General features: G+C 35.0%; 1 protein-coding gene across 1 annotated transcript in view; it reads left to right on the top strand.

Annotated features, from left to right (window-relative positions):
* LOC114479365 (vertebrate ancient opsin-like) overlaps positions 1-11,552 on the top strand; it is a 72,949-nt gene extending 61,397 nt beyond the window's left edge. The window contains exon 4 of the mRNA XM_028473033.1: positions 10,354-11,552. Within this exon, the coding sequence (XP_028328834.1) occupies positions 10,354-10,638 (285 nt within the window). The 3' untranslated portion in view covers positions 10,639-11,552. The remainder of the gene's footprint in view (positions 1-10,353) is intronic.
* The last annotated feature ends 4,824 nt before the right edge of the window (positions 11,553-16,376 follow it).

Raw genomic sequence — 16,376 nt, 5'->3', positions numbered from 1 at the left:
ATGCAGAGAGGTTTGATATTCTCTAATGTTTGTTATGTTTTGTAATAGTTGTTTTCTGCTCTCATTTTTCCATCCATTCCAGCTATAATTTTAAAGGGTCATGTCAGGTGATCATGCTGCTTTACCTGATACATGTGGCTAGAATTTAGAATTAATAGTTATTCTTATTTAAAGACTTTTACAGAAGTCAACTTTAATTAGGATAAAATTGTAATGATTTATTTATTTATTTATTTTTAACGTGCTGAACACGCATTGGTGTTTCCCGGGGTCAATTTGACCACAAGCTGTTTTAGCTGTGTAAAACTAGTTGATACATGACATGGGAGGGAGTTAAACTTTATAGTGAATAAACCCAAATATGTAACAAAAAACTAGATAAAAAAATAAGTAAATATATATATATTTATGCAAGTAATAATCAATACGGTCATGAATGTCCACCCCAATTTGTTAAAGATTTGAAAGGAAGACTTTCAAACTACATTCACTCAAACTAAAAAGTCATATCACCATGTTCACATTGGATGCCGACTTCAGCTCTACTGGCAGTGTGTTCCACTTCTTTGCAGCATAACAACTAAACGCAGCATCACCATGTTTACTGTGAGCTCTGGGCTTCACTATCCATAGATCTGAGAGACCTGCTGGGTTCCTACCTGACCAACATCTCACTGATGTATTCTGGACCAAACCCATCCACAGATTTATACACCAGCAGCAGAACTTTAAAGTCTATTCTGAGTCTGACTGGGAGCCAGTGAAAAGACTTAAAAACTGGAGTAATGTGTTCTGATCTCTTTATTCTGGTTAAGACCCGAGCTGCAGCGTTCTGAACCAGCTGTAGATGTTTGATGCTCTTTTGGGGGATTCCTGTCAGAAGACCATTACAATAGTCCAGTCTGCTGGAGATAAAAGCATGGACCAGTTTCTCCTGATCTTTCTGAGTCATTAAACCTTTCACTCTGGAGATGTTCTTTAGGTAGTAGAAGATGTTTTTGTGATAGATTTGATCTGACTGCTGAATGTCAGATCTGAGTCAATCAGAACACCAAGGTTTTTGACTTGGTCTTTAAAGATTGAGACTCAAGATACTTGACACTTTCCTTGTTACCAAAGACAATCACCTCCATCTTGTCATTATTTAGTTGAAGAAAATTTTCACTCATCCAGCAGTTTACTTTTTCTAAGCAGTCACACAACACCTCTATGGGACCATAGTCATTTGAGTTCAGTGATAGATATAGTTGTGTGTCATCTGCGTAGCTCTGATAATCAACCTTACAGTTCTGTAAAATTTGTCATAAAGGAAGCATAAAAAGGCAAAACCAAGATCAGAGCTCTGAGGAACACCCGGAGGACATTAGTAATCTGTCAGATTCAAAGTTTTCAATGCTTACAAAATAACTTCGCTCCTCCAAGTAGGACTTAAACCATTGCATTACTTTTCCATTTAGTCCAATGCATGTTTACAATCTGTGCAACAAATTTGTATGATCTACAGTGTCAAATGCAGCACTTAGATCCAATAGAATGAGAACAGATCTAGTAGCTAGTACGAGTAGACTGTTTTTAGTTTACTGGTAATGCCAAAAGATTCACTACTAGTGCTAGTAAACCAAATGCAAATTATAACTAAATCCAGTACCTGATTGGTTGTAATATTTACAAAAGCCAGTGGCAAGCCTAAATTTTCTTTTTCCTGCTCCCCTATTAGCATGTGATGCTTACAAGTACTTACATTTTTCACTTCACTAATACTACTAATGACACTTTGCTTCACAAGTGTACCCGCACACTGGTAAACTCGTAATATATGGTCATCTTGATAAATACAACTTTCCATAGCATTACATTATTAACACAGGTTGTAGCGATAATTTGCTTCATTATTTTGGTTTACTGGCAAGCTGTTGGATACTGATTGAGTATTTTTACTGTATTTTTGGTTGTTGTAGGATTAAGAAGCAAATAAATGTTTGATCCTAAAATCTTGAATGTCAACAGTACATTTTTTCAACTTGATTGTCACATATTTTAATTTCTCACTATAATTGCTCAAAAGGAATGAGCTTTTGCATAGTTTTTATTAGGAGACGGTACCTCTATAATTGTATTCTATATTAGTGGAGCCCAGAGCTCACAGTAAACATGGTGATGCTGCTTTTAGTTGTTATGCTGCAAAGAAGTGGAACAAACTGCCAGCAGAGCTGAAGTCAGCATCCAACGTGAACATTTTTAAATCAAATTTAATGGCACTTTTTTTCTCTACTGCATATGATTGAGAGAGAGATTTTTAGACATGTTGTTGATTTTAATTGATTTTACTGATGATTTTAATTGATTTTACTGATGATTTTAAATGTTCTTATTGATTTTAAACAAGCACATTGAGTTGCCTTGAGTATGAAATGCGCTATACAAATAAATTTGCCTTGCCTTGCCTATGTTATGTAGTATGATGGTAGTGTCAATGTTAGTGCTGTTTTATACGACTACTTATGGATGTTTGAAGTGCTAAAAACTAGCTTAAAAGCAAAGTTGTTTCTTAATCTTTTATTCATCAACTTCTATACATGCAGGTGATAAAGTTACAGTATGTACTGGCAGGAAGCCTCAGCCTTGGTTATAGGCTTCAGCACTGTTTCATTTGACAGTTCGGGGACTTCATTTGATTCAATAAACTCCCATGTGTCAGGAAATCTCATGCAAATCAATCAACAGAAGTAAAAATTAATAGATCTGAGGAGCCTGGAAAAAAAAAAAGAAAAAGATGGTCATGAAGGACCCTGTGAACAGAATAACAATCATCTGACTCGCTTTGGGATTCTTACATACATTCACAATCCCTCAGGCTGGCCCGCGATCATTATATTTCTGTATTTAATAATTTTCCTCACACAGTGAAGAGTGGCGTCACACTCAAATCTTCATTTCAGTGATAAGTTTCTAACAAATGGGTGAGTTTGCCTTCGCTTTTTATCGAAACGCAACCGTTTGCTCACATGAAAACAATACAGTATGTTAAATCACAAAACTGGGAATATCTCTCTAATACCTTTTGATTCCTTTTTATTTGTTTGACCTCAACCAAAGCTGCACTTGTCCTTTGACTGAGCCAAAGCATAACTTGGTTTAAAGGCAAGCAGTTCTATCAAACACATGGCCACACCAGCCCATCATTGCCTGATCTCGTTAGATCCCGGAAGCTAAGCAGGTCTGGGCCTGAAATTTATTTTATATAATATATATTTACTGTGGTGTTTTGACTCCATCCAGACCTCTAAAACTGACTCAGTGAACCGCTAGGGTTCGGCCAAACTTGGGTTAAGAACTACTGCAGATCGAGTGCATGGCACTACATTGACTATGTTTGGGGAAAAAGTTGTCTTTGGTTTAACTAATTCATTTGTTCAATGCCTAAAGTTCCTATTTACACTATGAAGAATGTACTTTATTCAAGAATACCAAAATATAACTATTTAGCAACCCAGGACAGTTTTAGAACAACAAAAATCCTATACATCGCTTTTCTCCTTCATTCTCTGTTACACACAGTCCAATATTTGGTTCTGAGATGTAATTTTAGCTACTTTTCTTAAACCAGCATGATTTTTACATTTTTTTTATAATCATGCTACTCTACAAAGTAAGTCCCCTCTCCACAAATGACATAAGCAAGGACATAGACAAGTTATATTAACCAAACTACCACAAACTTAATGAAAAATGCTCATGAAACTAACAATATGATTGTCAAGGATTTAAAAATGTATGCAACCAATTTAGTGAAAAGCATTTTATTGAATTACGTTTCAATGGTAAACCATAAAATATAGAATATAATGTTACAAATATCTGAGTATTTTCTGTTTTAACTGTATGTTGGCTAACAGCTGGCACATCCTCTACCTGATAGGCGCAGATTGCACAAGTTTCAAAGATCCAAACATAAAATGACAAGTTTAATAGAACCCATGTGGAGCCAATCCCAAACCCCATCATGCACCCTGTCCAAAATACTCCATCAGTGCATCCCACTGTCATCCCATCATCTGTCACTCCCCTCCACAGCTCTTGTTCTGACCTACTTTATCCTCACCTACCCGCAGCTGTTATACCCAAAAGCATTGCACGTATGGTGTGGTGACCTTTTATTGATAGTCTTCACAGCACTAACACTAGAGCCAACCTAACAGGTAAACTGGGAATGAGTTCTTGTTGATCAAATGTCCTAAAAGTTTGGTGAGCCTTTACTTCCATTTAATCCTTACATCTAGCCAGCATGGTGAGGGTAGAAGTTCAAGTGACAAATCAACTGACTGTCAATCCCCACAAGATGAGAGTTCATACTGTAAACAAATCTTCATCTATTTTTTTTTTTTTTTTTTTAAATAAAAGTTAAAGATGTGCAACTTCCTAACTCTATGGTTGTCAAACCCATGATTTAAGCCTTAAGAAAATGTACTCAAGTGTATACAAAAAATGTTGATCACTAATCCAAAAAGTATCTTGTTTTTCATGTCGGATATCAGGTAATGTATGGCAATGGCACATATGGCTTCTTGACCACCAATTATGTTCACACTGACAGCCTTTTATTCAATTTTATTTGGATTTTTGCACATCGTTTGTTTCTTTTGTGTGAACTATGGATTAACTATTTTTGGTTGAACTGTGTTCCTGTTGTAATTTACTGTGTGGCAATTCTGAGAGTTTTAGTCCTGGCTTGGTGCTTTGTTTCATCAGTAATATTTTGTTAATTGTCATGACTGTTCTCTTTTGTCGTATTGTGTTCTCTCTGTATGTTAATACCTTTTACATTTTAGGTTGCCTTTTAAAATCTGACTAGGGATACCAGATGAAACCGAGCCTCTTTTGGCTAAATTTGGCTCATTTGCAGCATGTCTGTCTATTAATGTGCAATCTCTCTTTTAAATATTCAATAAGTTCAAATAAATTAAATCCACAGCATCGCTTATTTTTATTTATTTATTTTTGTATAAAATAAGAGGACTCACGCAATTGAGAGTTGACATTTACATGATAACACTTGCTATTATGTCTTTTAATACGGCTGTGGAAAAGCAAGCATATGCATGTGCTTTGCAAACATTCATAGTTTAAAAAAAGAAAAAGACAGAGGATTTAAACCTGTATACTATTTAAATCGCTTAGCATTAAATGAATGTGATTACGGATGATACTCGGCCCTCATTTTATGTGCAAACTTCATTCTAAATACAAAATGTAGTAACTGGTGCCCCCAGAACATCCCACATCACCCCCATTCTTGCTACTCTACACTGGCTTCCAGTTAAGTTTCGCATAGAATATAAAATATTAGTTCTCACGTTCCGAGCATTACATGGTCAGGCCCCTAAATATATCTCGGACTTGTTGTGCCCCTACTCATCAGGGCGATGCCTTCGGTCTTCAGGTCAGAGTCTCCTAAAGACCCCAAAAACTAAATTTAAAACCAGAGGAGACCTGGCGTTCCAGGCTGTAGCTCCCAGACTCTGGAATAACCTGCACCAGTCTCTCAGGGAGCTCAACTGTGTGGACACTTTTAAAAAACTGCTGAAGACTACACTTTACAGTAAAGCTTTTAGTTAACTGGATTTTAATTTTTATTCGTCCTTTAATGTTGCTGTTCTTATGATATTTATGCACTCTTGTTTTATTATTCTATTGTGTTGCACTTGTACTCTTACCACAACTCTGTACAGCACTTTGTGATTTTATCTGCAAAAAGCGCTCTATAAATAAACTACTTACTTACTTAATAGATCTCTCAAAAACCTTCGAGCAGAGTTTTTGTTGTCATGTTTAACTCTACCAATACATTTGCAAATGCTTTAGTCACCATTGTTTTACTTTTCCACGTCTGCTTTTGTAAAGAATTTAAATAATGTGTCGACAGCTTGAACTTTTCCTGCTTTCATCTATACATAGAATTCCATTCCATTTTTCATCATGTACTGCAAAGTCTGATTTTTGTGTACCTCCAGTCTGGGCTGATGCTGACGGATAGTTTCAGCATATATCGTCAATTTTGCTCCCATGAGAAAATGTAGTAGACTATAAGTATACATACTATTAAAAAAGTATACTAAGTATACTACGTTTACTCAAGAGTTGCATCTTCTGCATTCATATCAGGAAATGTTGACTTGAAACCCTGAAGTGCCAATTTCTGTTTTTATCATTCTGAGTACCTGGCAAATTAAAGTAGAAATGACTTCAATTTAAAATGTTTTGAAAAAAAGGCCAAATACACAGAAGGCATTGTTATGCTTTCAATCTGCTCCTGCACTCCTAAATTATTCACATACATATATATATATATATATATATATATATATATATATATATATATATATATATATATATATATAGCTGTCCATCAGACTGACAAGATCCCTGAATTTATGACGGATAAGTCAGTGTGCTTTGTGTCTAGAGGTCAGCAGAAAACAAAGATCTGCATGAAATCTTAACACTAAGATTTCCAGATGGGGTCCCTGGGTTGGGGGAATGTATCAAGGGTTATATTCACTATTTATTACACCCTGACAGATGGTGTGTATACATTCGTGATGCCTTTGCTTTGTACCTCAGGGACAACCTGTCCTTTCTTTGCACTGTACGTTGTGATGCGGTATGATTCAGTATGCAGGTTGTAACACGTGACGGGTGTGGACCTGTTCACACTGAAACAATGTTGATGGATGGTGGAGGAGAGTTATTTCACAATTCCTTTGGTTAAATAAATTAAAGGTGGTATTTTGTTTTTAACAATGGAAACATGATTGTCAATAAATGTTTTAAATTTACTTTTTTGATTTTCAATTAATATTTTCCTTTGTCTTTTGATATTGATATATACTTTGATATATGAGGAAAAATAATGTATAAACAAAGTTTAATTGGACATTTTGTCTCCTGATTGTGTAAGTGTTTATTAGTTAGCCCTTATTCTAAATTGTTTGTGCTTATTGAAAAGAGTGGAGCTCTTTTACAAGCCCTTTGGGCTTCGTTCCCACCTTGTACCTTTGATGTTGTTTTTTTAATGTGTGCTAATTAAATAAATGAAATTAACTGAATAAATATTTAATATTTGCTCATTTTTCATTGGCCACTACAGAAGCGTATATTTTGGATCACTATATTGAATGAACAATATATTGTACAAATGTGATATTATATTGTACAAACAATATACTAATATTATATCGTAAAAGGAGTTAGAAAGTTGATGTACACATGCAGTGATAGATGAGTGTCAAAATATGGATTCTCCACTATTACGGTTTCTGTGTAATCTTTGTGTGTCTGAGGAGTGGCTTTCCCACATGGAGGACGAACATCATCGTTTTCTAGGGGCCAGGGCAGGATGTGTTTTAAGGCAGTGTGGGAAGGGGTGGGTGCGCGTGCATTCGGACCTTGTAAAGTGCGAGTGTGCGCCGTATTCTACTTCTCAGGTCATCATCAATCCATTTGCTGAACAGCTTGATCATTTATGGGTTGCGCTACGCTTCCGTAGGCCACAAAAGGTTCATGCCATTTAGTTCGTTTTACTTGATTTTTTATCTTTTAACCTTAATTTATACGTATACTCTGTATTGCATATAGTATATGGGCCAATGCCGTACAAGGATTTACAATGCAAGATATAGTAATGGTTTGAAATGTTATACAGGAATACAAAACACTAAAATAATATTAAATTGGGCAGAAAATGAATTTAAATATATTTAGAGCAACGTTAAAGATGTTTTCGGAACAGCACTCATGGCCTGACTTTCTCACCGCATGATTTTGATTGAGGTCTTTATTTTGAACATGTAAAATGATAAAATAAAAGTTTAAAAAATAAAAAATTACATTACTGGTGATTAGTGATTAGATTTAATCATATATCTTGTGAAAAGCATTTCTTTAACCCCTTTTTTAAACCGTATTATGTTCGAACATTGTTTTAGCTACACGCTCATTCTGTTCCATAACTTTACTCCACAAATCGACATACAAAAACTTTAAATCTTTAAATGACATTTTGACACACATGAGAATTATAGACAAGTAATCTTTTTGAAAATTCAAAGTTGTCCATAAAATAACTGCTTCGCTTAGCTCGAATAAGCATTAAAATTCCTAAATCGAAACCATATGAAGTTCAAAAACCTTTTGACCAGCCAATTCCAATAATTCAGTCTTCTTGAAGGTTAATGTGTGAGGCAAATTCCCTAGAGTGGTTCTTCCAATGTTGTGTGAATAGGAAGGACAAACGTACAGGGAAAACCTGGATACATCAACCCTCTCTGCCTACGGCTGTTGAGACATAATGAAAGGATATTTAGAGGGGAAAAGATTTCATCGGACTCTATTTATAACATCTATAGGGATGGAGAGAGACAGAGGAGGACATCAGAGGTCCTCGTCTCTTATCTCCAAAGGGCTCACCATCTGCCACAGAACCACTGAGACACCAAATGCTGATGCACCAGCTGTTGAGTAAAACCAGTGGGACATTCTTTCCCCAACAGAAATGTACACCATTATGATTGGAGGGACAGTAAGTGTGTTGGTACATAAACTACACATGTTCATTAAACAGCTCTTTAAGAATGCTGTCAGAAAGGATGTGAGATAAATTGTTCACCCATAGTTTTAGGCTGACAAACAGGGAAATTATACTAAGTCATAGGAACTGGGTGGGAGCTCAAAGACCACTAATAAATCTGAAAAAACTATTATGAACTAGATATGGGTGTGGGGGTATTTGTTAGTATGAATATACTGTATGTATACAAATAATGAGAATGGAAACAGAAACCAGTCTCTATCCTCGTATCTTAGATAAGTTAACCAGACTTATTTTGTCTATATATACAGCAAATTTGCTTGAAATTAAAGCAAAACTTTGAATCCATGTGTCTCAAATAAGCTACAACCATATCCTTTTAATTTTCTTTGTAAACTATTTATTTTATTAATTTTGACAAGAATCCAATTAGGCTACAGCTTTATCTTTAGGTTGTTTTAATTTGTCTCGTACTAAGTTCTTTTGTGGTTTCTTTTTTTTTTTTTCCAAAATTAAACAAACAACTGCTGATTTTCAGATAAAACGATGTATTGTATTATTGATAACTGATTAAGTGAAGCCATTTATTGAGTAACATTTATTTGAGTGCAAGGCTTTTCTTCATTTTACCATTTTACATTTTATTTTAATAAAAATCTGTATATTTCACTCAACTATATCTATAACAGATTTAGTAATACTGAATGTCATTTAGTTGACTAAAACTAGACTATACAGTAACTGAAATAGTCTTGATGACTAAAACTACATTGTATTTTAGTCCAACGTCTTTCACAAACTAAATCAAAACATGCTGTCAAAATGAACACTGGTGTTGACCTGCTCGATAAGCATGTCTGCACTATGGGAGTTTCCATATCCCATAGTGAGACATCTCACAAAATATTATGAAATATAACTTTAGGTTATGTATATAACCCTGGTTCTATGAGTAATATGAGTGAGATGTCTCACCAGACTATCCTTCTTGCTTGAGCAAGGAGAAGAGGCGCTTATTTTAAAATAGTGCCCATCTGTCCGTGTCCTTTTATAGGAGGTGGGTGACCCCCTAAGGGACAGACGCACTTCACCAGCCAATCAGGATTGGCCGATTGAAATAAATGCTTCTGAGGAATGCAGATAGAGGTTGCATCTCACTCATATTACTCATAGAACCGGAATTCTATACATAACCTGAAGATTTTTTAGTGATAATCTTAATCTTTTATTTCATAAAGTTTAATAAGTTTCAATTTGTTTTTAATATCGTGAATTAAGCTTGGTGGTGCATTTTGAAGCGTCACTGCCTTTCCTAGACATGAAATAATTATTTGGTCTGATTTTAGGAGGTATTGGTAGCTCTTGTGTTTTATTTCCTCAATTGTTTTCCTATTTTCTTCCAGATAAAAATTTGATGCAGGTTTCTGTCCAAGGTCATCAATCATTTAGAGCTGTTGAGTCTGACATTAAGGAAAATATGGGGGATGTTTCATTTGTTGAGAGAGAACACAGTAAGTAGCTAGAGAAGAACAGAGAGAGAGATCGAGAAACAAGGTCAAGTATTACAGACTATAGGGTGATAAACTTATTTCACATTTGTCTTATATACATATATATGTATACCTGTTTTGCAAGGGACCACAAGGCATGATTGTGCTGCATGTAGTAAATTAAAAAGAAAAAAAAAAAAAGACTTCATTCTGTAGTTGTGTCCGCTGTTGCCTCAGAACAATTCTAAGTACTTGTCTGTTGTGTTCTTGTCCCAGTTTTATAGATGTTTCCAAGCTCTTCTGCACTGTCAAAATCCTCGACGAGGCTCAAGCGTAAAGAGCTCCTCCAAGGTACAAGGTACAAAGGGTGCCAGGGGCACAGCGGCTATTGGTCCACGCCGGACCAACGATTTCCTCTTCATGGTGGCCTCACTGGGTCAGCCGGCAGTCACGGTACCCCAGCTGAACCCCTCGTGTGAGCCGACCATTGACATCACCAGAGCGGCTTCCTCGGACAACAAACCAGTCGTGGTATCACTAGTGGCTCACTTTGATGGCTGATGATTGTCTTAAAAACCCAAAAAGTTTCCTTTCAGGAAGGTCTTAATAAAAGCAAAAGTGTGACCAAGGCTACAAGAGCACCACTAAGGGAGTCCAGTAGGATTTAAGGCAGCTTTTGCATCAGCTGAGCCCTGTTTGTGCAGATGATTGACTGGTTGTAACCCTGCAGAAACATTGGACACCCTCTAAATAACATTAGCAAAAAAAAAAAAAAAAAACAAGCAGTAAACCTCTGAGAGGTTTGGAGAATGTATTACCTTTCAAAGATTTTTTTATAATCCTCCAAGAAAGAAATACCCTATTAATCTTAATAATGTTCCTGTTGTGAAGCTTGAGGTAAATATTGATGTTTTCATTTTGTGCGACGGTCGTTTTTTAATTACAATTAAAATATTAGAAAGGTATCAGAGGAAGAAGTTGCACTTTTGTGTCAATTTTAACCGCAAGATAAAAAGTCCTTGACTACTGCAAAAATACATGGTTGGTTTGGACAACAGCAAATATTAAATGTGATTTAACCCTCCTATTATCCCCAAATATTACTGACACATTTTACCCTTGGGGTCAATCTGACCCCAGGGATATCAGCCCACAGAAAAGGATTTTCAGAAAATTGTTGACCAAGTTTTTGTCAGGCACTTTTTTGTTGAATAAACAAATAACCCCTTGATAATGAAACCCTGACCTGTTCTCTAGCGCCACCATCAGGTCAAACTTTTAAAATTAGAATAAAATTATTTTGAATAGTTTTCATCCAAATCTTCTCAAATTTATTGACAAATGGTGATGACTTGACCTTTTCTGCAGCACAGGTCAAACTTTCAGTTTTAGAGTTAGTGTATCTTAAAATCTTTCATCCAAGTCTTTTCTAATTTGGGATGCACATTCATGAATCTCACAAAATTGATGTTGATAACCCCCTCTTTCCTCTAATACATATTTACTTATATTTATCTCCTTTTTTGTAACATATGGGGTTATTTACTATAAAATACTCTTGTTATATGGACCAGCATTGGCAGAGTTAAGTTTTTTTTTTTTTTTTTTTTTTTTTTTTTTTTTTTTTGTTTATGTTTTGCTTTTTAATTATTTAAATAAAGGGCTGCCATGCAAGCTTTTATACAGTATGTTTGCATGAATTAAGAAGTTTTGCACAGCTAAAACAGCTTGGGGCCAAATTGACCCTGGAGGAATACCATTGTGTGCAATATGTGTTCAGCACTTTGAAAAAATATCATGATAAATTATGCTTAATTAATTGTATCCATCAAATTAGAAAAAATATATTTTTTGAATGATAAACATTGAATGGGGTCAAATTGGCCCCAAGGATAATAGGAGGGTTAATGCTTTAAACTACTTCCAAATATCTGATTTTTTTTTTTTTTTTGTTATGATTAATTACTACTCATCAAGTTGGAGCAGATAAAGGGTCGGTTGTATATGTAGCATTGCTAGCAGCAAGTAGAGCATCTTCAGGAATGGACACATTTCAGTCAATGAAAAGAGTGCATGACTCACTGTGCATGTGTCCTCTTACAGTAAATGCAATGGATTTTAGATCTGCTGGTGTTAGAATAGGTACTAAGTAAAGTACTAGCCAAGTCTTTAAATGATATGCCTCTGATTCTTTTGATAGATTTCAAATTTTCATAAATTTCCTCATGCTCTTTTCATCAGAGTTGTGTAATGTACAGTATTTTTTTTATGTACAGTATTTCATCAGAGTGGGAACTCACTGGGTTTGCGGTAATGGTTTTTGCACATATACTGGTATACGATGCACTGGCACACCTTGGGATGGGGGATAAAACTCATACAGGGCTTAACTTTAGACACATTAATCCCAAATACCTGCTTTAGGTACTACCACTCACTCATTCCCCCTGTCCACAGCCACCACCATTATAACTAAGCTTCACACTTGTCACTAGCTTGAACACACAACATAATAAGCACAATATATTCTACAACTTCACATCTCACCCTCACCGTATAACAATCTATTCTTCCCCACCCTTTTTATTTCCTATCTTGAGTCTCTCCTCCCTGCTCCCTTTCCTCTCCCCTTAGGTGTAACACTGCTCTCCCTTTTTATATCCTCCCTATAATAAAAGATTTCTTACCCTTCCTTAGGGAGGGCTGGTGATGGTCACAATTAAGCAATAAAATAAATCAATTTATTTTATTGCAATAACAAAACATGCGTTGCTGTCTCATAATGATTGCACTTCTTGTAGTGTTGACCTTTGACAGCATGTGCAGACAAGGGAAGAAGAAAAAAAAAAAAAAAAAAAAAAAAAAAAAAAAAAAAGTGGGAACTCAAGACCCTGAAATAATAGCTTCAAGCAGCCTGGACAAATGTTACCTACTTCATAACACACTTCCACTTGTTGCAAGAAGGTGTCAGTGTCTTGATTCTGAATAATTTAGTAGAAAGCAATGAAATCTTACAGAAAAATCTCCGCAAAATGTCTCAACAAAAAGAACCAAATTCTGCAGGGGCAGACAGATATTGGCATGTATGTATCATATTTTGCTATGTGTTTAGTTTTTGATAGCTAGTTTAACATCTGAAGAAAAAAAACGACAAGGATTTGAAAGCAGGGCTTGGATACCGTGTTGTCAGAGAATGTCAAAGTGGCGCAGTACAATTTCCTACTGCAAACAATGATAGTTTGCGCTTTTTTTGTATATCATCTCAAGCACACACTCCTTACTATTGTATGTGCTGTAAAGATCTTGTCTACTATTGATGTACATGCATTGATGCCAAAGCTAACCCCTTTTCCTATTTTTGATGGAAGCTGTTCAATAAAACATTTTCATCTTTTTCATTTCACTGGGAGAGTTCTTAAAATAAAAAGGTTTGGCTCTATGAGGAAATGGACATGGATGCATTGCAGTATGGGTCTAGGCCAGGGGTGGGCAAAATCAGAAAAATGTGTTTGTTTGATCAAAGGACCACATTATCAACATTCATGTCAGCATTTAGGGCAAGGCAAGTTTTTGGAGTCATCATTTGTGGATTTTTGTTGTCGATTGGTGTTGTTTGGACTAATTTTGTGTATTAATTTTGTCATTTTGTTCAATTTTCTATGTTTTTCTTGTATTTTCCTGCAATGTTGTAATTCTTTGTATTTTTTTTAATGTATTGTTGCTTTTGTTTTGTGTATTTTTCTGTCATTTCTTATGTTTTCTTTTGGGGCAGCATAAAACTAGACTAGTCTAGACATAGAAATTGACAGTTTGGTTGCAGGAAGTCCGAAAAGTTTTAAGGACTTCCAAACAAAAGAAGCCGACAAAGAAAAACCCTTTCTGTTTCAAACAGACTCAAAAGAAAACCGTACACCGTAATGATTAAGTACAATAAATCAAAGCGATACAGCCGAGAAACAGGCAAGAGGAAACTGACACACAGGCACGCTGACGGCAAGTGAGTGGAAATAATACAAGTGAATCCAAAGATAAAGAAAAATAATAAGAATTAATAAACTGACCTGATGTGGAAGTGGAGCAGTAAAAATGTTCCTCATGCTCTGAAAACAAGCTGAAGTGAGCACTACCTGGTCAGACAGACAAACGGAAAACTTTGACATGAATGCAAAAACAACCAAAAAAAAAAACGTATTTTCTTCAAAGTGTGACAATAGGCTCACAAAAGAAAAACAAGGAGCTGCTGGCACAATAATCAGGTATTCGTACAGTAATAGCGTATTAGTGCAACGACTTGTCCTTCTGATCCTTTTATCTATCAAAAATCATCTTATTTACCACTATGTAGATAGGAGAAGGTGTATGTGAGGGATCCAAATGCAGAGGGATGAGGTGGAGGCAGGAATAGTATCAACTTATAGTCCTTTTGATGGAAATCTAAAAGTACAAACAAAAATACAAGAAATTAAAAATAAAACATATCCCAAAATCTCACAGTACAAAACTTATATATAAGAGTCTAAATGACAAAATCCAAGAGAACCAAAAGGCACAGGTGAAAAAGAAATTGCAAAAAAAACAAAACAAAACCAAGAAACACACCTTGAAGAACTGACAGGAGGAGAACATACAGTAGAAGATAATCCAGTAGCAGCAGCAACACTGCAACCATACGCCTCTAAAATAGTGCAGGGAGTTAATTAAGGGAATGGGATTCACCTGTGAAGGCTCAGAAGAGAAGAAAAACTCAGCATTTACACAGAGAAGATACGGGATGCTAAACAAGAAAGGACTAAACCAAACTAGAAACGAAGACCATGAGAAAAAAAATCAGTGTTCCGTTCGTTCTTTGGTTATTCAGTTTTAAAACCAAATCAAAATAGCAAATAAACAGTGTGGTTATTTTGTTTTACTGACTTAAAACCAAAACGTAAATACAGAAAAAACTAAAAACCAGACAAGCAGCATTTTTCTGTTTAAAAATAAAATCTTCTGTTTGTGAGATATTTGGATATTTATTTATTGTTTAAGTCACATTACTGGTGAATTTAAACGTTATTAATACATGAATGAATCCAAACAAAGAAAATAAATGCTACGTAAAGCATGCACATGATATGTGATTAAAGGAACCCAAGGTGGTGTAATGAATCTACTGATGTTCCTTGTTTCTTGTGATCAAATTCCGTGTGTGTTGACGCTCCCATTAGTGGCTAGCGGTATTATAACATGCAAAATAAATGTTTTTACTGCCCTCAAAAAAACTAATTGTTTTTGCAAAATAAATATTTTCTATTTTTATATTTTGCTGAAATAAATCCTAAACAGTCCTGTGTGTGCTGAGGTGCAGCAGACATCAGTTAACGCTCATCTGTTTTTTTTTATTTTTCAGTAAAACAAAATAACCACACTATTTGTTGTTGTGAAATGGTTTTTAAAATGGAATAACCAAAGAACAAACAGTACACAAATTGAAAACTCAGAGAAGCCAAAAACAAGCCAGGAATGAGAATAAAAAATAGAGAGAAACAGAAAAAAAAGTCAGACTCAGACTTGAACCCAAAACATTCAACACTGGAAACAGAAACCTACAAAAAAAAAACACTACAGAACAAACACAAAAGTCAACACAAAACCATTGAATTTATTTTAAGGGTGGTTGGTTTGTGATTAAATTAGGACATTTAAGTCCAAATAAATCTAAACGTTAAATGTAAATATAATACTTGAATCTAAATGTTAAATCGGTCATCAAGTGTAAAGTAGGCAGTTGGCGACCAATTTAACATTTAGATTCAACTATTACATTTACATTTACCATTTAGATTTAACTTTTAAATTTAGATAACATTTTTAAATTAACATTTATATTTACATAAATTTTTCATGTTTCCACATTTTTAACAATGATATAGAACATGCTGTTTTAAGTGAATTAGTCTGAAATTTAATAAAAAATTTGCTAAATGTGAGGAAAGTGAGAAAATGTTCAAAATATGTCGGCTATGAAACAGTGACACATTTTTGACATTCAGTGCCCCATAGGAAGTCTGGAAAATAAAATCACAACAATGATTCTGTCATACCACAACATAGCTCCCGTGCTGTCACTATAAATAATCATTTTCATAATGTTTCAACATGTTTATTGTCCTGTAAAGTACAATCTGATCCATAAAGATAATTAAAGTATCATGATCTACTGGTCCCTTAAATACTCTTCATCTTTATGACATTTACTGTCTGTGCGCTGTCAAGTTTATCAACCATATCCAAAACAGTTTTGACAGTTTGGCCCCAAT

Source organism: Gouania willdenowi, chromosome 17 (genome assembly GCF_900634775.1).
Source record: "Gouania willdenowi chromosome 17, fGouWil2.1, whole genome shotgun sequence".
NCBI lineage: Eukaryota > Metazoa > Chordata > Actinopteri > Blenniiformes > Gobiesocidae > Gouania > Gouania willdenowi.
Note: the sequence above shows the minus strand (reverse complement) of the source record. Positions and strands in the feature narration are given on the sequence as shown.